This window comes from Balearica regulorum, chromosome 4, assembly GCF_011004875.1.
Source record: "Balearica regulorum gibbericeps isolate bBalReg1 chromosome 4, bBalReg1.pri, whole genome shotgun sequence".
Lineage (NCBI taxonomy): Eukaryota > Metazoa > Chordata > Aves > Gruiformes > Gruidae > Balearica > Balearica regulorum.
The window spans coordinates 22,581,819-22,606,179 of record NC_046187.1 but is presented as its reverse complement, the minus strand read 5'-3'; the positions used below and the strand labels follow the sequence as shown (position 1 = coordinate 22,606,179).

General features: G+C 44.2%; 1 protein-coding gene across 20 annotated transcripts in view; it reads left to right on the top strand.

Moving 5' to 3' along the window:
- The first annotated feature begins 5,872 nt into the window (after positions 1–5,872).
- The window catches only part of EPHA5 (EPH receptor A5), a 226,705-nt gene continuing 208,216 nt past the window's right edge, over positions 5,873–24,361 (top strand). For 19 of the 20 annotated variants that reach the window (XM_075751394.1, XM_075751393.1, XM_075751404.1 and 16 more), the window contains exons 1-2: positions 5,873–6,133; positions 21,589–21,653. In XM_075751394.1, coding sequence (XP_075607509.1) covers positions 6,007–6,133; positions 21,589–21,653 — 192 coding nt within the window. In that variant the 5' untranslated portion in view covers positions 5,873–6,006. The remainder of the gene's footprint in view (positions 6,134–21,588; positions 21,654–24,361) is intronic. The other variant, XM_075751395.1, reaches the window with a different exon arrangement.

Here is a 24,361-nt window from a genome sequence, read left to right as displayed (position 1 = left end):
ATGCCAAAAAAATATTTATACTTGCTGAAGCACTTCTCTGAGTAGACACTGGAGTTTTGCAAGCTAAGTATTTCTGAGTTTGGAATACAAGGCCTACCTAAAGGCAGAACTTGAACACTGCAGAGGAAGGAGAGAAATAAATATGCTCCTGTATTTCAAAAACAGTTGCAATTAGCTGATGGAAAGGACTCAAATACTATAGCTGTGATCCAGATGCCATCTCACAAGAACATAAATGAATGTGTTGGCAGCTGAAATTGCTAAGCATTTGCAAGTATCTGAGATATGAAGTGACTGACAATGATGTGATTTATTTAGGAAATCATTAGGGGGTAGGTTGAAATAGAGAAGTCAGTATCAAACAGCTATGCTTGGAGGAGCAAGGCAAGATGAAATGGATTTGCTTTCCTCAAACAAGAGGAGAATAGACACAGTTGGCCTCAGTGTGGAATACAGGGCAGTAGCTTGAGTTAACGAAACTAGTCTGCCTATAATCAAAGAAATTCAGGGTAGCCATTCAGACTGCCCCTAGAAATTAAAGAAGGCATTATTGACCTTATGAAACATAGTTCAGAAAGGAACTGAGTTCTGGACAGTGCTGTATGCAGGAGATTAATGTTCTTCACTATTAAATGATACACTAATATAGTGATTTTAATCATTATATCCATTATTGTGTTTGTACCTTGAAAGAGTGTGCATTTAATGAGTGAAGTGCTGAAAGTGAACCCTTGAACTACAGTAATGTCCACATTTGCTGGCGTAGATCCTGATCCAAAATGACATGCCGGAAAAGGAAAAGTGAGAATGAAAAGCAAATGGATGCTCTAATAGCTTTTGAGCTTGATTCAGGTCTGCCACACACCTTCTGTGTGACCTTGAGCAAGTTACTCAAGGGCTAGCTTTTCACAAAGCACTGTGATACTTGCAAAAGTACCCAAGTCACTTGCCTGAGCTTGTGCAGTATCTGCTAAAGCTCATGACTGTATGTCTTGGGGAGATAAACCGGTTCCTCTTAATATCTGCTGATTCTTACTCTGATACAAGAATAAGATAATTTCATTAATATTTTAAGAACATTGTCCCTGATCTAGAGGAGCCATAATCAATTCAGTAGTTTTTATTTGGATCTTTAACATCTCCTTTGCTTCTACCTGTGCAAGAGTAGTAGCACTCTTCCTCACAGAGGTGGGTTGGGAAGACTGATTCAAGAGCATAAGGTGCTGAGCTATTGCAGTTAGTGGATGCATGTACAGAGCTTACGATGAGAAATGTGGAAGCAAGTCCATTATTAAATTTATACAGGGCTAACAATGTAATCAAATTAGCCTTTGCACTTTCTCCTGTGCTCCACTTTCTGCATTAGAAAATCTCCATAAATCTCTGCAAAGCCATTTCATTTGTTCCCTTTAATGCTCTCCTCTGGTATGATGCAAAGAAACACCTCAATACTTGCTAAGTAGTGGGTAGGCTGCAAGTACTGCCAGCTGTATCTGCTGCTGCTCCTCTTCATGCTCACAAGTGTGTACTTCCATATCTGATCTGGATTATTTTCCTGATCAGTCTAATCCAGATTGGCATGTGAAGTGATATACATTGAGCCTTCCAGGCCAGGGGCTATTCCTTTACTTGCAGATGAAGAATGTTTTTTTAACACCTGGGATCTGGCTCCATGGGGTCACCACATGGCAGTGAGAGAAGGGAGTAGTGACACAGCATTTGCAAATGGGAGAGCGTGCTGCCAGGTCAGGGGGCTTTGGAAGAACTGTTACTGGGACCAAGGGTTGGTGATGAAGCACTCCAAAATGAAATGCCAGGTGGAAACATCATGCTTTCTCTAAGCCTTTCTTTTCTGACTGAAACAAATATTCACATGCTTTTCCCATGGATTTTCATGGCTTTGGATCTAATTTCAGGCTCTAAATAAAGTAAGCGGATTTTCCTAAGTGCACAGTTGCCAGTAGCTCCTGTGTTTTGTGAGGGTGGCAAAGGACAAATTGGTGCTGAGACCATACAAGTAGCTGGGTTGTGAACTTGCACAGGCAATGCTTTATTTACCACTTGCTCATTTTTCTTCATGCGAATACTGTTTCGTTGCTTAATATCTTTCTCTGTACTCAAGTATGAAGATTTCAGCAGTGACCGAGGGGCATAGTCACTGATGTACCTCGTCTGGCCGAGGGGTGGCCCACCTGGACTTGATGTTTAACTTCCCTGTCCTTGCTGGCTCTGGGTAACAGATTTTTCTGTTGTCCGCTTGGGCTCTGACTATTGCTTTCTGCAGTCCTGCACAGGCTGCTGTGGTGTTTATTGAACACAGCCATTTTGTGTTAAAATTGTAGTTGCGTTCATGGTACAAATCCAAATATATCTACTATGCAAAGCTGCTTAGCTGCTCCCAGATTGCTTTTGCTTTTAATATGCATTTAGTTTTTGAATAGAAGGCAACTCTTCTGTTTCAAAGGGCTCGTGGGGAAAAAACAAAAACTAATTACTAAATTTCATGAGGATATTCCTTAAAGGTGTCATCTTCCCTGACTCTTTTGAAAGAAAAGGACTTTTCAAAGGAAAATGGAAATGCTTATATGCCTAACTAATTAAACAGTTTGTTGCATTACAGTGGGGCTTCTATTCCATTAATGCAATGAAGAAATGGCTTTAGTGGGACTGTTTACACTTAAATTTAAAGTATGAAATTGAATCTTTTCTCAGGTGGTGGCCCCTATTGAATACAGAGATGTAGTAAGTATTATGCCCTTACACTTCAGTAAATGATACAGGGAATGGATTTGTTTGGCAGTTTTTGGTTCCTGAAATAATCTGAAGGATAGACTAATCTATTGTTCAAGTGTATCCTGTTGATGATAGGATAAACAACACACTAACAAAATTAATTGGGAATGCAGAATTAGAAGCCAGTCAGAACACAGAAATTATATGAAGGGAACTATGTACGTGGGAGAGAAGTTAAATTAAACTTGGAAAAATGAGCTTTTGCATATCTAAGTGAAATAATCTGAAATGCAGTAACTCCAAAGATGTCTGGTTTAATAAATAGTTTAAAATATGTGTAATAGCTGACAGCAAATTAGATAGGAAATGGCAAGTTACATGGGGCAAAGCTGTCATTTCAGTTTCAGACACTATATGCAAAACCATTTTAGTGATAGTTGTTTATTATGGCTTTAGTATGATTACACTTCTGGGCAAACTGTTATGAGGGAAATGTTGGGAAAACTGGAGGGAGTTTGGAGTGTAACAGTATTACTAACACTCTATAGCAATGACTCATGAGAAAGACATATAGGATGAAATACAGACCTTAACTGAGCGATGATTAAGAGGCAATGCTGTTTGCATAGGTGAAAAGGCATAAATGTAAGGGGCAGAAATTAATTAATGAGCTGCAGGAAGAAAAATTTGAAACTAACACAATACGGGCTGGATATGGGGAGAAATGGCATGAGCCTGAGATGGTTGAGGTTCCTGAATAGTTTGTGACCCACACCTTGTGATTTTTAGAGTTAATTTACTCAAAGCAATAAAAGATATACTATACTCTTTGGTGGGAGATAGGAAGGGATCCCATCAGATTGTCCAGCTTCTCTGTGATTACCTATCAAGGCTACCAGGCATGCTGCAGCACTTTGCTAAAATTTCTGACCTTTTTTTTTAAGAGCCCACTGGGTTCTTCCTGGCAAAAGGCAGGAGAAAATTGCCTGCTGCAGATTACTAATAAGATTGGTGGCAAAACCAGGAGGAGAGTTGCAGAAGACTGAGCCCCCACCAAATAGGACCCACTAGAGAGTGCATAAAGTTGTAATACCCTCCATTTGGGGGATAAGGCAATAACCCTTTTATAAGGCTGTATTTATTTTTCTTATCAGTACTCAATGATGTCCTGGGAGATGAGGCTGGGACATCCTTCATGTGCCACATCCAGGGTGCAGAACAAAACAAATGTCATGGAATAAGAGCTGTTTTCCTGCAAGAAAAAAAGGCAGCTAGGATGAAACCTAGAGCATGGTTGCTATTCTTAAATAGCTTATGAATCATATGAAGCTCATCTCAGTGTTTCCTAGAAAATTAAGATGTCACTAACATATCGTCTGAAATGCCTCTAAATTATAAGCCTGGCAGTCCAAACAGCAGTTAATGACTGTCAAATAGTAGCTGAAAATCGGGAGCAAACAACAGTTTGACATGAGATTGTGATAAGACACTTGTCTAGCTGCAGCAGTCTTGCCCCTTGGCCAGCGGAGGCTCCCATCCAACTTGGCATTTTACTTGTTCTTTGCCATCTGATCCTTTTTACTATGCTAGCAAGGTGCTGTTTCTGATGATGTTTTCCTGCATTGCCCTTATTTCTGGGTGGCAAAACTTACCACTGCTACTACAGATGGCAAATCCCTAGAAATGAGTACACTATGTGGTGCTACTCCCATCCTAAAACTGATGCAGAGCTGGGGACAGATGTTCAGTTGTGATTTATCCTAGCTGAGGATCCAGCCATGCAGCTTTATGCTGGGGTAGTCCGACAGCAAACCTTAGTGCCTTTTGAAATACAGAGTAGTAGGATATTTGAAAAGCGAAAATCTGATGCACTGCTGTAAACAGATGCATGCCATGCTTTTCATTTGGCCAGCAACTTTAGTGATGTACCTCATGTTGTAAAGCAAAGCCCCTTCCTTGTCCTCCTGGTGGCAGTAAAAATGTTGAATAACTCAAGGTAGAAAATCCTTTTGCAAAAGGAGCAAACACTTTTTAAAATAATATACATGTACAGCTCAGGACGGTTTATGTTTTGGCAGTAGCTGAGGTTTGTATATGGTGCAAGAGCACAAAGAAACATATTGTCCAGCTACTTATGAATAAAAAATGAGCAATGGTGGTATAGAGAGCTGTGTTATCGGCAGTTCCCCAGTCAAAGACTACTTGTCCTCTTAAAACTGGCTTTGGGGATTTTGTAATTTTGATTGCAACCTGTTTGGAGCCCTGGTCCTGAGCCTTGCCCCCTGGAGAAAGAGTGCTCAACCTTTGGTTACTGCCCTTTTTAGTGTAAATGAGAAGGCCCAAATCTTGGCAGTAGGGTGAAATGGAGACTGGAGGAGGCAGCACCAGGTGAGGAGGGTTTTGGTCAACCTTGACTTGCTGCTTGTGCACCTGCAAGGCTGGGGCTTTGTCTTCATCAGCTTATCTGGAGGTGGTCCCCTCAGGGGAGGAACTGATGTGGGTGAATAAACCTCCAGGAATTAATTTCTCATACTTTTGATATTTTTGGGGTTTTTTTTTAGGAAGGTGAAGTGGGCTCTGAGGTCTTTAAAAAAAAACAAAACAAAAAAACCAAACCCCAAAACCCCCACCTCAGTGAAAACTATGAAACTAGTTGTCAGTGTTGGAGTCAAAGCTGTGCTCTGGTGGTGACCTGAGGTAAAATACACCTGAAAATCATCTTTCTATTGGCTCCATTATGGAATTTCTGGCATTTCTGCTTTCCTGGCCGGGGACGAGCCTTCCTGTCAGGCTTGCCCACCCTGTGAAATCGCGGCTTCCCCAGCTCTGTGGGTTGAGGGCGGGGGAAGTTTTGGGGACCGTGACCCGTGGCGGTTGCGGGGAGCACCGGGGCTTCCCGGGGCCCGAGGGACGCCTCGCAGGGACAGCGCTGCCGGCCGCTCTCCCCGCGGACAGCGCGGCTCTGGGGGGTTTCTCAGGGCAGGACAGCCATCTTAGCTGCCATCCCCGCTGCGCCCCGGGGCGCCCTGAGGCGCGGTAGGAGCCGGCTCCCGCACGGGATGGCGACGGCGGCGGGTCCGCCCCGTCGGGGGCGTCTCTGCAGCGGCGCGGGGCCGCCTCCCCCATCCCCGCCCCCCGGCTCCCCAGTCGCGTCGGCGGCTGGACGGGAGCGGAGCGGAGCCGAGTCGCGCTGCCAGCCCGCCCCGTCCCGAGCCGACCCGAGCGGGCAGCGCCGGGGGGGAGCCGCCGCCCCATGCGTTGAGGGGCGGCGGGATGGGGCCGCGGGGCGCAGGCGGCTGGGCCGGCCGCGCCGGGGCGCCGGCTCCCGGTTGGACGTGCCTCCTGCCGTTGCTGCTGTGCGCCGCGCTCCGGAGTCTGCTGGCCAGCCCCGGCAGCGAGGGTGAGCGGGGACGGGGCGGCCGGGCCGTCGGGGCAGCGCCCGCCGAGGAGAGGGGGGCTGCCCGGCGGTGCGCTTCTTCGGGCCCATCTGACTCAATTTTGGAACATTTTGGGGGAGGTGAAGGTGGGCTCTGCCCGCGGGCAGGCGGATGCCGCGCCAGGGGAAGCGGGCGACACTGGCCGATAGGGCCGAGGGGGGGTCCCGGGGAAGGGAAGCGGCAGCGGCCGCTGCGCGCCCCCCGGGTCGGGAGGGGGAGGCAGCGCTGCCTCAGGGCGCGGGCAGGCTTGCATGGGTGGGTTTGCGGAGATGCCTTGCCACGGGCGCTTTTTGCAATGGGTTTTTGGTTTTTGGGGGGGTGTGTGTGCCGGGGGTGTGTGTGTGTGTGTGTTGTATAGGTGCCTTTGCACGGCTGTGTTTCCTAGCGGTTTGCGCGGGTGGAGTTGCACAGGTGCATTCGCGCGGGTGGGTTTGCAGGGCTTTGCATGGGGCGGGTTGCACGGCTGGAACTGCAGGGCTTTGCACGGGGCGGGGGGTCTTGCGGGGGTGCGCTCAGGCGGAGCGGGAGCGGCGCCGGCCGGGGCGGGCTGGGGGAGGCTGCCGGCGGGGAGCCCTGCGAGCGCTGGCCGCAGTGCGCTTACTTCGTGGCTTAAAATACATACGTGAAAAGGAGAGGAAGCCGCGGAGGTGCCGGTATTTAACCCGCAAGGCAGCGGAGCGCGGCCGCTGGGGACGGGGTTTTTTTAATACGTTTACTTTCTGTGAGGCCAGTAGCCAAAAACACGTATCCAGGCTTCTTGTCTAGCAGGGTACTTCCAGGCTTTCAAACCGGACTGTTTTTTTCTCCATACGTGGTGTGGGCACTGCCTGGGGGTTTTGATTATTACTTTGGATCCGCGAGCAGGCTGTAATGTGAAAGCAATGGGTGGAGAAGTTCAGCATCCGAAGGGGATGCCGCCGGCTCGTAGCAGGCTGGCTTCGTGATGCACCGTAATTATTTGTGAAACTCCTTTAGAGGGAGGAGGTGTGCAGGGGTTGGTGAAGGAAAACCGTACCAGAATTTCAAAGATATGGCCTGAGGTAACCAGCTAGTTGTAATTTATTTTGGGGAGAGAGAGAATAATGTGAATCGCAGTTTTCTTAAAGAAAAAAGTGCAGAGGAAGGGGAAAACGCTGTTCCTCTGTGTGTGAAGATACCAAATGTTCAGGAAGTGCATTGGTTTGGGGGATGATGGAAATGGCTTTGGCTTTGACTTGGTTAGATAACAGTGGGCCCGATCCTTCTGCCCCTGCATGATTTCGGATGATTTCACCCGTGGGAGTGATGCTGGGGAGATCGTGTGGCTGCCTTCAAAGAGCTTTCCCTGTTCCTCCCCTGCCTCCTGGGAGGGATGCTGTCCTGGTGCTCCGGTCTGCCCCGATACAGTGTCCGGAGACCGGCTGATGCTCTGAGCCCCGTCTCGGTCATCCTTGCCGCTTCTTGGAAAATCTGGGTAGTACTGACGGAGTCAACGGGACTGTTCACCGAGAGCAGAGGTGTCTCCGCCCGAACAGGCAGCTGCAGAATAGGACTTTTACACGATAGGAAATAGTACTGGAAGGATTAATGAAACTGCCTAGCAAGCGGGTTTAGTGGCATCTTTACAGGGAGGTTGCAGGAATATTACAGTAATGATGAGCAGTGTGAGCACTTGCTTCGCGGTCTCTCTCGCCCTACTTTTCTGACTGCTGCTCTCTAATTTCTGTCTCTTCAGTAAATGCAAAGCTAAAAGACTACTGGTAGGAGGGGTCTGACTGTGGACCTGAACTTACTCAGTCACCACTATCCTTCGCTGCTAGGAGATTTATTTGTAAACAAGCATTATTTGACAAGTGCTTCTCACAGCATGTCTCCTTTGCCAATTACTACTGAACAGCTCCGCTTCTGGGAACGGCTCACCCTGCAGTTCGTGAAGCCTAATGCATGAGAAACCTCAGATGCTGAAGTCCGCCTGCCTAGCCGCATGCTGCTGACACTTGTCACTGGTTTGGGTTTGAAAAGTTCAGTTTGGCTGCTTCTGGGCTCTGATGAGAGAGGTCTTCCCCTGGGGTTAGTTGTCATATTCACCTGGTTGGGAACTTTACTTTTGCTCGGATAGAGGTAGCCATCTTAGACCTGTGAATAATATTTTCTAAAGTTGGCAATATTGGTTTTTCTGGGTTTTGTTTTTATTATCCCTTATCGTACTCACCGTGCTTAAACAACTAGTTGATACCCTGTGCTCTGTAGGTATGTAACATGTATGTAGTTGCATAGAGGATGACAAATTCTCATGATTACTTTTTTCTTTAACCCTGCATCACATTTTTTTGTTTCTCTAAGTCTTACTGTAATACACAGTGAGTTTGTAGGATGAGATATATACAGCTAGCAATTCACAGTGTGTGATTTTCTGTTTTACCCTCTAGCAGAGGGACACTTAGGGGAAAATGCTTTAAAAATCTAGGTTAAGATTTGGAAGGAAAAAAGTAAATTCAGTGTTTGGGTTCCTTAGCATGGAAATAGCTTTTTGCAAGGGCAGTTGAGTTTCAGAAGCTCCTGCCATTTTTATGGGGAAGTATTGAGTGTCCAGCCTGTATCATAAACCTGATCACCTTCATAGATATCTCCAGGTATGGATTGAACAATATACATTGGGAAAACTGAATTGATTCTCCCCCAGATTTTCCTATAATAGTGAAATAAAATGGATTTTGATTTCAGTCACCTTTTCTCAGTTTATATATTAAAAGCAAAGCATATAGTGAAAGATGAAGGCTCAATGCTAATTCATGCATTTTCTGTTTAGACATTATTTTTAACTCTTTAGCAGAGTTCATTGATTAGAACCCCGGAGATTTCCTTCTTCCCTTTGACTGCTTTTACGAATTCAGAAATTAGTCACAGAGAAAATATTCCAAAGAGTACAGCAAAAGTATTACACCATTTTGAAATGCATTATTACTTTAACATGCCTTCCCTATGATAATAGGGTGTGAGAGGCAGCCCTGCAGTATGTGACTGGGCTTCCTGCACTTCCCTTAGCTTAAAAATGCATGTGTGTTAAATCTTTCTGTTTTAAGTACTAGGGTTTGGGAAGTGGCTTGTATAAATTATTTGTGTAAACCACAGAATGAACGAAGGAATTGTTTAAAGACACCCCCCCACTCCCCAACTTCATGATTTGTTATGTATTGCCTGTGGATTTGGATTGGTTTGCAGATCTCATTTGGACATCACCCAGATGACCTTAAAAAGTGTCATGTGGGCAAATTATTAAAAGAATGGAGTACATACATCTGATTGATTGCAACAAAGTAACTCCACATCATACTTCCATAACTGTCGTTAAATACTAAGTATATTTCATTTTAGGGCTTTTCAGCAGAATTGCGTGCTGATGTGGCAGTGCTGTAACAGTGAAGTATAGCGTTAAGCAAATCAAAAGAAATACAGTTTGAAATAATGACATTGACTTAAACAGACAAAGGTGAGAAAGACAAAATGAGTCTGACTTTGTAATGTGTTGTATTTGTTTTAAGACTAGAAGGATATTCTTTAGTTACAAACTCTTGCGTTTGGTCCTTTTCTTTTTAATTCTTCCAGGGTTTTTTGAAGCTCAGTTTCTCTTAATGTATAATTTTTAATTTTAATGACTAAATGAGTATAGTTACAGGAGTGGGTCTGGCGCAGGCAAAGATAAAGGGGGGTCGTAATTTGCAGACTATGCATGCCAGAGCCTGGAATGAGCCTACCTGTTCTCAGTGTGTTGACTTATATGCGACTATGAAACAACACACACAATTTCTGTGTCATGACACACTGATAAATGCATATTTAGGTATAACATCACAATGTCTATATTTAATCAGTGAGTGAAGTATTTTTCAAGGAGGTTTTTTTGTGTATTTAGTAGAAGCAGGTGTGAAAATAGTCTTAATTTTCATATCAGTGTATTTCAATTAGTCTAATGCTTTGTGTAAAAAATTTTGCTTATTAGGTTGCTCTTAGTAACTTGCCTTTGTATGCCATGCATTCACACAGCTATTGCATTTTGTGTATTTCTGTAGGTATTAAGTAATGCTAGCATGCACATACCTTTTGTGTACGCAGAATGGGTAAGTTTGGACACATTTCAGTCTGCTCACAGTGCTTCGTAAGGAGGCTTTGAGGAGTTATCTGTTTTTTATTTCATGTATTGGAAATGGTTCCCTGTGTGCTTTCCGTGATAGCAGAGCGTAGCCTCAGTGCCATGTGTTTATTTTACTCACAGGAGTAATCCCATTAACTTTTAAATTTACTGCAGCGGAATTACTGGTATGAGGAAGGACAGCTCATGTCTAATGGTCTTTTCGGATCAGTCTGATGTGTGATGTATGGCTTTTTGGGAGGTTTAGAATGACTCAATCATGGCTTTAAAATGGAAACTACTATCCTTTTGACAGTAAAACAACATTTGGAACGCAGCACTTTTAAGTGTATTACTAAAAGCATTGCTGCCTAATGACACGTTTAAAAAGAGGGAAATAAACAATAGGAAAGATTGACTCCAAGATAGTACCTTTTTTCCTTTTGAAGCTTATCTTAAAAATTGTAATAAATAGTGGAAAACAGGCAAACTGTCTGAAACGTAACCACTGACAGACCATCTGCTTATAGTATCGTAAATGTTGGCACCATAATTTGATGTATAAAGCAGCTATTTGCACATCAATTTACAGATGGGTAAACTGGCAGGTACCATGGGAGAAAGGGAAGAGTTAGTGGGCTTGTCTGACAGCTTCTTTCCCCTCCACCGTTAACTCTCCCACTGCTACCTCACTTTTTAGCTCCAGTATACCATCTCCATGTCTGCTGTTCTCTGTTAAATAAGAAAACAAAATCTCACTTGTAAAGAAATGTTTATTCGTTGCACTAAAATACAAAGTGCTTTGCAGCAGACTCTGGGGGTGGGAGGAAGGTGGGAGCAGGATTTTGTAAAATCTGGCAGAAATTGCAAAGCCAGGACAGTTTATTATTGGTGCCTTGCTCTCTGATCTCGCCGGTTTTCCGCTTTATTGTTCTGAGGATTTCTGCACTGCTTCTGCAGGAATCCTTGTTTCCAGCATGCGCTGAGCGAGCGCAAAGCCCGTGACCTGGGAAGGTCCATCTGAGGTTGCTCAGCTGAGTGATGGTGTTGGACCTTGTTGGCTTTAGGGTCTTGAGCAGAAATGGGGTTGTTAGATCCCCCCCAGTCTTTCTGACTTGGAGCTCCATTTTTAGCGGTCTGTTCCTGTAAGTGTGCAGGTATGTATATTCTTGAATAGAGATGAGCTTTCAATGTTGCTCAGGAATGTCAGGAAGTGAGACCCGGCCCCAAAATAAAAAGAAAACAGACTTTTTTGGCAATTTTTTTTTTCACTTCCTCTTTAGGAAATAAATCTGAATGTGTTCATGGATCAAGGGCAAAATGAGATGTAACAAACCAAACGCACACAGATTGTCACTTTGTAGAAGCACTGAATTTCTTAGTTATTCAGTGCTATGGAGGAAACAGCATTCAGTGCATCTCTTGAGCAGATACTCAGCCTGCTATCCTTTAAAAAGGTTTTAAAACCCCCCAATCTTATGCTTGTAGTAAGACATCTAAACACAGAATTGAAATATTTGTCATAAGTGCACCTTTCTCACTGACCATAAGTGCTGGTGAAAGATGGGGCCTCATTTCAGCCAGGATGAACTTGAACTACGTATTTTTCTTTACTCAGAGAATATCGCAGAAATACTGTGTTAATGATTGCATTGGAGTGAACAATTTTTTTAATAACTTTTTATTAAACTCATTTTCTTTGATCTCTGCTGTAAAATTGCATATTTTAAAAGCTAGTAGAGAGTCCTTTTTTCCTTTGAAAATATATTTTGTTCTTAAGATGTCCCTGGTTTTTGGCACAGGCAGAACAGAGAGACCGACTGTCCTCTGTGTTCATGTTGTGCCCGTCCCTCACTCTGCTCTGCGACCAGCTGAACATTGAGGTGACAGGCTTTGCCGAGGTGAAAGTGTTTGCTCCCCCAGTTGCTTTCACAGCCAGCTGTGAGCGCTGGCCTTCAGTAGCTTAGCTCTCTCTAGGAATTTGTTACCCTATTAGTTGTGTCTTTGACCTATGATATCTCTTACAGTCTCAGTTTTGGTATTTGCTATGGCTTTGGTCAGTGCAGTATCTGAGTCTCTCCGAAGGTTTAATGCGCTTATCCTCTTGGAAGTAGAAAGCAATTATCTATCCCTGTCTTCTGCAAGGAAGGTAGTTGGGAGGAAATGTAAGCACTGCGATTCACAGCACTTGACCTCTGGGTTTGAGAGATGGGAGGTGATGGGTGGCTGTTTGCAGAGGCGCAGAGACACGTTGTCTGCTGTGGACAAGGGTGCTGGGACCTGCAGGCTGCCCTGGGCTGTACGTATGAGCACAGCCTTGCTGCTTCTGCTTTGCAAAGAGGACTGAAAATGCTTTGGGCCAGAATAATTGCCATGGGAGCATTCAGTGCATGCCGTGACTGTTTCACTGGGGGTGTTGGTTGTGGGAAACACTCTCCTTTTCTCTCCCTCTTCCCTGGTATTTGAGTTGTGCAGGAGGTATGTTAGGAGGACTTTGACCAGGTAGAGCTGTTCAGGTGACTGCTAGCTGGAAGGACGCCTCCTGGAGAAGGTGATGTGGCATGTACTGTCACAGCAGATCAGGGAATACCTGCATGAGCTGGTCTGGCAGCCCTGAGGGAGAAGGTAGCTCCTGCCTCTTGTCTTCCCCCAGCAAGCTCCTGAGCATCAGTGGGGGCTCAGCTGGTGTGGTCCTGAGCAAACTGTGCTTGGGGGTGTGCATAGAGAGGAAACAGCCCCCTGCAGAAGTTGAGAGCTTCTGGCTTTAGGTGCCTGTGTAGCTGGTATTTAGCCTGTAGCAGAGAGGATAGGACGCTGCAGGCTTTTGTGCCAGCTGCTTCATTTTGTTGCAGGGGGCAGTATTGAAGAGTCTTGCCAACCTGGATGACTTAATGTTAGAAAGAGGTCAGAACAACCAGTTTGAACTTTGTAATTCTCTGAGGGGATAGAGAAATACTTGGGAGGAAATGAATTATTCAGCATCAGTAATGTGCAGTTTCTGGGTGGACTTGTATCGCTTTTTTAACTGTTTTGCATGTCCCAAACCAGTGAAACTACTTGGGGAAATTATCAGCATACTTGCCTTTGTAAGTTAATTTCTGGGAAAAAAACCCCATTCATTTTGGTATATCCATCTTTGCTTTACTAACGTTCACACACAATTTCTTCCTAAAATGTGTCGGCAATGTGCTGTTCCCACTAGCAACCTCCACCCTCTTCCCTCAACAGAAATAGAAGGGATAAACTGTCAACCCCCCTGAAAAGCCAATAGATCATCTTAAACATTTTTTTTGCTCCTGAATGCTATCTAAGCATTATGTCAGTTCCTTTTTTTTCTACTTGAGTGAACTCAGTGGCAGCAGAGTAGTCATTATTGTCAACAGGAAGGCTTTATTGGTGCTGGACAGTGAGGTCTTGCGAGTCCACTGATAGTGAAAGCTGACAGCCTTGACAGCTCTGGATGTGTCTGCGCCGAGTTTCTTTCCTTTTGTTGAGTTTAGTTATATGCATAACAGAACTTGATCTCCATGTCCTTTGGGATACCTTTCAGGAACGGAGACTGTGTTGCTTTTATCTGGTAATGTTCTGATTTAGGGAAGAAGGTGAGATTTCATCTCAGCACTGCCAGCAGGTGTTTTGATTGCAGTGGGAAGCTGTTTGGATTTTAGGGCTTGACGTTGTGTGTGTGCATAATAAGGTGCTTGCTTTAAGTAGTGTCTTGAAGAAACTGCCTGCCTCCTTCAGCAGCTTGCAGATGCCTTGGCAGTGGTTGGAGACCCTGGGTCTGCAGGCAGCACTGGTATTTTGTTTCTCTGTGCAGGCTGGTTGTCAGGTTGCTGGTTGCAAGTGCTGGTTGTATCTTGCCTTCAGTGGAAGCTTCTTTTTCATTCTTAATGGCAGGGTGATACTTGCCCAGATGGCTTCCCCAAAAGATTTGTGCTGCAGCCAGCTTGGAGATCAGCTACTATGCTGGTACAGTGTTGTTTCCAGTGGGTCTTATGAGTGGGGCTAGAAGTATTTTACTGACTTTCTTCACAGTGAATAAAACCTTTTCAATTAAATTGTGATTTTGGTGGGAATGGGACTGTTTGCCATTAAAAAAAGAGCAAACCATACTGGAGTTTTTAAGTTTCCAGGCACTTTGGTGTCAAGCTAATAATGTCCTGACCACTTCTGCTTTTAAGTTATGTATGGTGGGAAGAACAAATGACTGCCTTTTGTCTTGAGTGCAAGTCCTTGTAAGGAAAAAATCTGCAGTTTCCTATTTATTTTACCGGGTCCGGTTCTCAAAGTGAGCTTTGGGTCCCACTCCCTGGTGCTACAGCCGGTGCTGTGCCTGCAGGGAAGAATGCAGCCAACTCAAAAAACTTTGTCAAAAGGCAATATTACACCCCTTGTAAAACAGTGTGTTCAAACAAATTACAAACGTAATGCAGAAATTACTGGGTAAAACTCTCTGGCTGTTATGACTGCAGTTGTCCATCTGGCCCTAAAAACCTATGAATCTGTGTTGCAGATTCTAGCGTTTTGGCTCTTGCTATAAAAGGGAATCCTGAGAAAACTTGGAGCAGAATGAAGCCAACATAATAAAATATAAATCTGCAGTTAATATTAGTTTGCGAGTTCATTAAGTAGTGTATATTTTCTTCCTCCAGTGGGCTATAAATAATAGGTACTGCTACAGCTTGCACTCCGATGTAGCTCATTTCCACTGATGGAAATGTTTCAGAGGTTCTTGCCTGTATGTGTTTTGTCCCAAATCAGTGTAGCTAATTAATTCAAAACATCTGCTCCCTGATGACTTTGATTTCTTTCAAGAGTTTGTTTTTTTCATTTGTTTTTGCTTTCTTGGATTATTTTTGACTGTCACTTGTTGGAGTGCCTTGGATTTATACTTCTTGAAGAAATACTTGGCACAACAGGGAAAACAGTTGGAAAATGAATGGCAACAATACTGCAATAAAACCAGTGAAGATTTATGAAGCAGGAAAACTTTGACTCATGATGATGAAGAGTCCTCTGCAGTCAGTGTGTCTTGGTAGTGCTGTGAACTCCGGGAGCACAGGAGGAAGGATGGTGTGGTATGCAGTGTAAGGAGAAACCAGCTCCGTTAATGATGATGTGTTTGGCAGCTATACCCCCTGCCTTGGGCAGAGGGAAAAAGGAGGAGAGCAGAGGCGTGAAGCTTCATGCAAAGCCTGCGATGCTCTTCAGGAGACCTCCCGATGAGGGTTTGGTGCAAAGCGCTGCTGTTGCATCTTGTCGTGCACCTTGACCCCCATCCAGCAGAGCGTTTCACCTTGTGCTTAATTGGCAGTGTGTGAGTATTTTTGTGAGAGGTTTCTCACAAATATTTTAAATGCAGTTGCTCCTACATGCAGCTGGGAGTGTTGGGTCAGAGCTGGGGCTACGTTGATGTAGATCTGACCTTTCATGGGTGGCTACGTCCTGCGGAGTTCTGTGCAAAGGGGGCCAGGAGCTGCAGGAGGAGCCTTGAGGACGATGTAGGAGCACTTGATTCACACCTTTTTTCATACTGAGTTCAGATTCAGGCTACCCAAAACAATGTTCAGATTCCTGTTCAATTTGTAACAAATGTATTAAAGCAGAGTTTTGCTTCAGTTGTTCAAAACAAAACATTTTGATTCAAATATTTAAAATGTGCTACTTTAGAAATCGTGATGTTTTGAAATATTTCCGCAGACCTTAAGGAAGGTTTCTTTACTCCTGTTTGTTTTGTGATGGAAACTGTAGTTATAGGGTATTGACTTGATCAAAAAGGGTGTTATTTTTCTGCTGCTTTAGGTGTATTTCAGTGAAATAATAAAAAAAAAATTTCGTACGACTTTACAGCTTCATGGCATAAACTCCATCATCTTTTGCTGTCCTGACCATTTTGCCTGTTCTAGAGTGATTTGTCAGGATAAACTTTGGTAGAGCATGCCCTGTGGTAAGCCTTAGCTTGCAAATGGTGCTACTGAAGAGCAGGACTACTCTGGTGTGTAAGGATTTATTGGAAATTGACTCAAAGACCATGACAACCCAGAAGTGTTCAGTCTTTCATATGCCTGCAGAGACTTTGCCCTGCTGTGAGCAATGAAGGTTTTTCTGGAAGATCCTTAGATACTGAAATGGCAGGAGGATGTGTGGCTGGTAGGATCAGAAATTTTAGCCTGCTCAGTCTTCTACCCTGTTGGTGGGGGAATTTTGTTTTTTCAGCTTGTTTTTTTCCCATTCGAGATTGGAATGAAGAAAATGAAGTTGTTCCACCTGATCCTGCCCCAGACCAGAGGCAGAAGAGCTACCTCGCTTTGGTTGGTGTGACCGAAAAAAAAAAAATATCTATGGATCGGTGGCTTCTACTTCAGGCATTGTACCATTGTGTCGGACCTGTCCTGCTTTTGCCTGGGCAGGCTTACGCTGCCACATGGCACTGTGTTAGGTGGCTGTGTCGGATGGGTGCTCTGCTGTGTGGGCAGCAATGGTGGTTTAGGTCAATGTTGAATGCCATCAGCCCTGGCATTTCTTGTGCTTCCTTCCAGCTACAATCCATGTGTAGTCATGGTGAAGCTGCTAAATGCCGGCTGTATGAATGTGACAGGGACATTTGAGTAAAAAGCCATATCCAGTCTCTCTGTCAGAGATTCCTGAGTGAAAAAACACTGTTAATTCACCAGCTAGAGTTCAGGGCAAAGGTTTAGATCACTTCTGGTTTTATTCTAACTTGATTGCTCACCCATAGTAACCAGCCTGTCTGAGAACAGGAGTGTATGCAAATTCCCCAGGCTATTATTCTGTATTAAAAAAAGAAAAAAAAAAAAAAAAAGCTGTGGTATGACTTTAGACTTAATCATCATTTACCCTACCCTAAAGGCATGGAAGTTAATGATGATATAGATCTGTGCGGTTTTGTGTTCCCCTTGACTGAGCATTAGAAATAATTAGAGCTTGTGGGATGGATGCACTGATGGTGGAGATGAGCAGAAAACATTTTTGAATGTGTGTATGCTCCTCTTCCAAGTTTGCTGGCAAAGATACAGGTGCTAAGTGTGTGCTTGTGGGCTCTGAGGTTTCTTGCTTGTTCATTGAGACATAGCTAGCTGGTGCTGAGGAGAAAGGAAGTGGGAATAAATGAGTTCTGTTATTTTGGAGACTTTTAAGATTATGGGCCAACCTGCTAGTGATTTCTGGAGAAATTTCTTCAGTGGGGTAAGCTCTCCTGCATCCCAAGTGGTTCTGAGTACAGCTCTGGGTTATGCCTGTGGAGTATCTACAGCACTGTGGCTAGTCCAGGAGTTCCAAGCAATACAGTAGCTGGCACTAGACCTCTTGAAGTGTGAAAGCCTTAAGCACATAGTTGGCAGTTCTCCTGAATTGCCTCCTTCACTGACCTGTTTGGGTTAGTGGGTTATTAGGCCAAATGCACGCTGGTAGCCATCACAGGTTGGATGGGGAGGATTCTGCTGCTCTGGAGAAGACCTCTGGTGTCTTTCTCTGTATTGCTGTAGGTTGAACCAAAGATAGTTTCAGGGTCTTATATTCCGGTGCAAAAAAGCTTCATCTCTTCCCAAGTAGCCATGTGGTGAGTTATGGAAGCATGTGTTTGGGATGACAGCAGCCCTTCTATAGAGTCTCTGCTAAAATGGTTTCTTCTGTGTTGCAGGTACCTACTTTACCTGCTGTTTGCCCACTGTTTCTTCCCCATCCTGGCCAACCTGCAGTTTTCTATGAAAGCCATTTCAGCAAAAATAATGTTCCTACCAGGCTGGAAGGTGGTGCCGAGCCTGGTTGGACTTGTGTAGTGGGACCTTGTACTGGTGGCCTCTCTGACAGTGCGGGATGGGAAGGCTGCCCGAGAGAGCATCTCAGAAGTGTTGGTAGCACACTCACCGTGCATGGGGAGCCCCTGCAGCTGGGCCATTGGAGGAGCCACCTCCTTGGAGAGGGGATGCTGGGGCTCTGGCTTGGTTCAAGGCAGACTCGGGGTGAGGTTGGGACCTGGCAATGATGCAAGTAAAGGACTTATGTACTGGAAATGACTGGATAGGGTACTGATGGGGAAGGTGCAGACACCTTGTATCTAGGTGGAGCAGTGGTAATTTGTGTTTATACCTGAATTTTGGGGATTCTCAAAGCAAACCATGTCGGTCCTTGCAGGCAATTTAGAATAACTACTGGCTAAATATATTCCTTGGAGCAGATTGATGTAGTGCAGTCTTCTATATAGATATACTGTGAAAGCAGTGCTGGGCAGAAGCTCATGGGGCAGCTGGAGAGTTGCTGTGCCTTAGCAGCCCCTCAGAGCTCTCTGAGCTGTGCTGGAAGCCCCTCTGGTCTCCAGGGCAGCACAGGGGGAGCTTAAAGTCACTTGTCGCTTTTTGTCTTCCTGGCACGTGAATTTTGGGTTACTGTGCGGCACCTGTCAAAAGATGTATGCTGTCCTCTCCTATTTATTTTGCTCTATGCAGAATTCTACTAAAAAAAGGGAGGGATTGAGTCTTTTCAAACTGGAGATTTAGTATTCAGCTCTGCTGGCTGACTCACCGGTAGGAAAATTCCCACTGACTTGAGTTAGAGTTGAATGGGTTGTATTATCTTTTCATATGCAGAAAATTATTTTGAAATTGAAGTTAATAACAGCAATTTAAAAATTGTCATTGATAGAAAGATAATACAATATTTAGTTGTATCATGTTCTCTTTATGATCTGATGTTTGAATAAAAGCACTTTTTCTGCTTTTTTTTCCTTAATTAGCGTGTCATGAAGAAGTTTGTGGCATCAAACACACTATCTAATTACATTCATTAGTAGCATCTCCAGGACAAGTTTTAATTAAGTTGTACAATGTAGATCAATACTTGTTTTGCATCCATTGCAACTTAAGACAGGAATATACTGTTCTGCACAGTTTAATTACAGTGATTGTAATAGAAGGAATTTGGGTAAACCTACCATTTTGACAACTGCGCTCCCTTCTCTTGCTTTTTAAAGTACTATACAGTTATAATATGGGACATGTTATTTATGTGTGTCCTATTTTGCAGTATATTTTAAGGTCACCCTTTTTATCCCATTAAAAAGAAAATACAGAGTGGTTCAGGAGCATGTGGGTACTGGTGCTTGACTTCAGCTGGAGCAGGAGACCTTAATGAGCATTTTACCTGCAGACTTCAGGAGGAGAAAGGCTGATCATCACCGGGTGATGTATCTAATGGTGGATGATAGCAATACTTTTATATTGCTTAGGCTGTAGGGTGGAAAGCCCCCTAATTGTATGTTTACTTACTGTGGATGTAGTTCAGTGTAGTCTCTGAGTATTGTTTCCACCAAATGTCCTGTAGTTTGGTAGCATTGTGCCAGCTCCTGACTGTTTTCTGTTTTGGCAGGAGAAAGCAATCTGGGTGAGAAACCTGTGAGCTACCAAATGTTTTTGCTCAACACAACAAAAATATACTAGACCAGACAGAACATCTATATGCCTTATGATAATGTGCTGCATTAATACTTGCATACATTGTGAAAATATCTGGATAGACGAATCTTTTAAAGATAAGTGATTGGTGCCAGACCTGAGAACTGGTTTGCTGGTTTTTTTTCTGCCTCAGTGTTGGTTTTTTGTGTTTTGGGCTGGTTTTGTGTACAAGGGACTACAGTTACCAACCTTCAGTGCAGTGCAATGATAAAAACCAGACTGACTCAGACAACTTTGTTTTTTTCCAAACTAGATCTGTTAATTAATCTTAATTTGTTTTTTTAATTATTCCTTAAGATTTTAAAGGAGCATGCCTTTTAGTATAGCGTGCTTATAGGTTTTCTTACTGTGCCTCTGTAAATAGTGTAGTCTTGATAACTGAAGTACTCAGTTGACAGTATTTTAAATTTTCTTCTGCTGTGTCCTGCAGTGGGGTGACCTGGGCTGGTGTAAGGAAGGGTCTGTATGTCTCATAGATGTTTGCACTGGTATATTTGGCTGTGCAGAGACAGCAAATCAGCCTGATGTGAGTCCTAGGGGGTGAAGGTTATGATATTTGCATCCTTTATACTTGTGTATGCAACCTGTTTGTTTCTCTTCTCTAGCAATCTTGAAGTACCTACATGGTTGGTACTAAAGGAGTGAGCACAAAGCTGCCTCCACGTGTTTCAAGCTTGTTCTTGGGCTAGATTATCATGGGCTGGAAAGTCTTGAAAGTCCAATCGTGAAAACTTCCAGTGGGATTTTTAAAGAACATGTAGGGTGGAGATCAGGAATTGAAGACCCGGGGAAATCGCTTCCTTTTCAGGAGCAACATGAGTACAAAAAGCGAGGTATTAAGCTTTCAGATCAGACAAATATACTGTGAGAAGCAAGAGTGGTAATCCAAAGGGGAGGAAATCGTGTGCTTTTAAGGTACAATAAAGTTCCTTCTAGGTTTAGATGTTTGGATGGCAGCTGTTGATTCAGGGACAAGCTTTTAACTTGGAGATTTAAAGCCCTGAGTACAGGAGGTGAAAGCTCAGCACCAGAAGCTGCTATAATTTTCCTTAGCTGAGTTAAATGTGTGTAGATTTAATTACTTCATACTTTTTACTCAGTATTTCAGGTAATACGAGGGGAAAAAATGTTATAAGCTTGGGAATAGTTTTTTGCTGTTTAATGTAAATTATTGATTGCTTATGTGACTTAACAAAGCTACTCTGAAGTTTTGAGTTGGGGAGAAAAAAGAACCCTTGGATGTCTTACAATGAAGTTTTCAAAGACTTGGGGAAAGATGTGGGAGAGGGAGAAAAGAACAGATTCCTGCTAACAGTAATACTGTAATACTTGCACATAAAATATTTTAAAAATTCATAATAGCAAACTCTGCATGTTGTTTCTTGTTTCATTTTTGTCTTAAAGGCCTGATTATGCTGAAAACATGCCACCTTAAAAGAATTGTGTGTATAAGCACACATAGATGTTTGTATGTGTACACCTATATACTATATGTCTTACATATACACATAAACACACAGTGTGCATTATGTATTTATTCCCCCCAAAAGACCAGCTCCTCAGAACACGAAGGATCTGGATCTTAGAGAAATTTAATGCATTTGCAATTTGGTTTGTGGCAGATCTCAAAGGAATAAAGTAATGCATATATAGAATTGTTTTCAGTGTATGACCTCATTGTTAGAGGAGTTATTGCATTGTTATTCTGCTTTACAAAAATCCAACTTCCTTTGTTAATTATAAACAGCCTGTTTACCATAGCCACATAAACCTTGAAATATTTACTGAAGTTCGTAATCCATCCATCTTCCTTAACAGTTTTTTCTCCTATTTTCAGTGAATTTACTGGACTCGCGCACAGTAATGGGGGATCTGGGATGGATAGCCTACCCAAAAAATGGGGTAAGTCTCTGTTGTTGTTTGCTTTCTCTCTCACAAATGATACTAACCGTTTCCATTCGGAAAGTAGACTACTGGGTTTTAAAACTCCCTGGAGTGATTTGTCGGCAATGGAGGGGAAAAAAATAAATAAAACAACAAGCTGTCACTGGAAAAATGGAGCTGTGTGGCTAGGGGATTGATTTATTTATGCAGTAAAGCCAGCCACAAGTATTAAAAAAAAAATCATGAGTCAGCCCCTGTGGTGCTCCTCTCACCAAAAAAAATCCACGAGGTTATTTTTTTTTTTTTTAATTGTAAATTCATAGAATCATAGAATGGTTTGGGTTGGAAGGAACCTTAAAGATCATCTAGTTCCAACCCCCCTGCTGCAGGCAGGGACACCCTCCACTAGACCAGGTCTCCCAAAGCCCCATCCAACCTGGTCTTAAACACTTCCAGGGATGGGGCATCTACAACCTCTCTGGGCAACCTGTTCCAGTGCCTCACCACTCTAACAGTAAAGAATTTCTTTCTAACATCTAATCTAAATCGACCCTCCTTCAGCTTAAACCCATTACCCCTTGTCCTGTCACTACACTCCCTGATAAACAGTCCCTCACCATCTTTCCTGTAGGCCCCTTCAGGTACTGGTAAGCTGCAATTAGATCTCCCCAGAGCCTTCTTTTCTCCAGGCTGAACAATCCCAACTCTCTCAGCCTGTCCTCGTAGGAGAGGTGCTCCAGCCCTCTGATGAGCTTCGTGGCCCTCCTCTGGACTCTCTCCAACAGCTCCACGTCTCTCCTGTACTGGGGCCCCCAGAGCTGGACGTAGTACTCCAGGTGGGGTCTCACAAGAGCGGAGTAGAGGGGGAGAACCACCTCCCTCAACCTGCTGGTCACGCCTCTTTTGATGCAGCCCAGGACACAGCTGGCTTTCTGGGCTGCAAGCGCACACTGCCAACTCCTGTTGAGCTTCTCATCAATCAGTACCCACAAGTCCTTCTCCTCGGGGCTGCTTTCAATCCATTCCTTGCCCAGCCTATAGTCGTGCTTGGGATTGCACCAACCCACATGCAGGACCTTGCACTTGGCCTTGTTGAACTTCATGCGGTTCACATGGGCCCACCTCTCCAGCCTGTCAAGGTCCCTCTGGATGGCATCCCTTCCCTCCAGCGTGTCGACCACACCACACAGCTTGGTGTCGTCAGCAAACTTGCTGAGGGTGCACTCGATCCCACTGTCCGCGTTGCCGACAAAGATGTTAAACAGCGCCGGTCCCAGTACCGACCCCTGAGGGACGCCACTCGTCACCGTTCTCCACTTGGACATTGAGCCATTGACCACAACTCTTTGAGTGCAACCATCCAGCCAGTTCCTTATCCACTGAGTGGTCCATCCATCAAATCCATGTCTCTCCAATTTAGAGACAAGGATGTCATGCGGGACAGTGTCAAATGCCTTGCACAAGTCCAGGTAGATGATGTCAGCTGCCCTTCCCTTATCCACCAATTCTGTAACCCCATCATAGAAGGCCACCAAGTTTGTCAGGCACGATTTGCCCTTAGTGAAGCCATGTTGGCTGTCACCGATCACCTCCTTATCTTCCATGTGCCTGAGCATAGTCTCCAGGAGGGTCTGCTCCATAATCTTGTCAGACACGGAGGTGAGACTGACCAGCCTGTAGTTCCCTGGGTCTTCCTTTTTACCCTTCTTAAAAATGGGGGTTATGTTCCCCCTCTTCCAGTCAGTGGGAACTTTGCCGGACTGCCAGGACTTCTCAAATATGATGGAGAGTGGCCTGGCCACTTCATCCGCCAGTTGCCTCTTTTCTTGAGCCTTTGGGGTAAATGTACAATACAATTTTCTGGAAGTTTTCTTCTGAAACTCAGGGCCTGGGACATTACTGTTAACTTTAAATGAACAGGGCTGTTCAGAAATACTTTTCACGCTTATGATAAAATTCTGGGAGCTGATGACACTGGAACAGGAGCTGAGTTTTAACGACCTTGAAGACCCTCTGTCCCTTACCATTAACTATACCGAGAACTGAATGAACCAGGCCTCCTAATTTGATACCTGAAATAAGTGCTGGAGCTTAGATGCATTAATGCCCTCCAGGATGTCTGCTTGGCCTGGCTGCATTGTGCGAGCAGTCATTGCTGTGACTTTTGGTCTTTGGTTTGGCTGGGGCATCCTCAATGCCATACTGTTACGGAGCTTTGGTACCATCTTGAAAGGCTGGCTTCTGCATGATGCTGAGTATTCCTCTTCTTGGGAGCCCTGAGCACTGTGTGAGGTCAGGAAACATCCCAAGACAGAAACGCTGCACGACCGAGCCCTCCAACAGAGCAGCTCTCAGGAACGTGTTATTCCAGAGTGTTAGTCACCAGCTGAAATGGGCTGCAGAATTGCCTTGGACTCTAGTTTGATTGTCATAAAAATGGTGGTAATGTTTATATAAAATGCAGCCAACCCTGCACATACTTATTACACGCTGAATTAAAGTCTGGCTTTCTATATATTCTGTGTAGATGAAAGGTTGTGGAAATGGCAGCCTTACACAGATGAGCTGCGTGCTTGCATGCATGGGTTATAGCAGGGATGTGAAAGCTACACGGGGAGCTGAGTTTATCCTCAGCTCAGTTCAAGATCTAATCCTGTTGCTGTCAGAGTCTACAAAAGTATTTTTTTCTCTATTGATTTAAAGCCAAGAACTAAACTTGCTTTCCT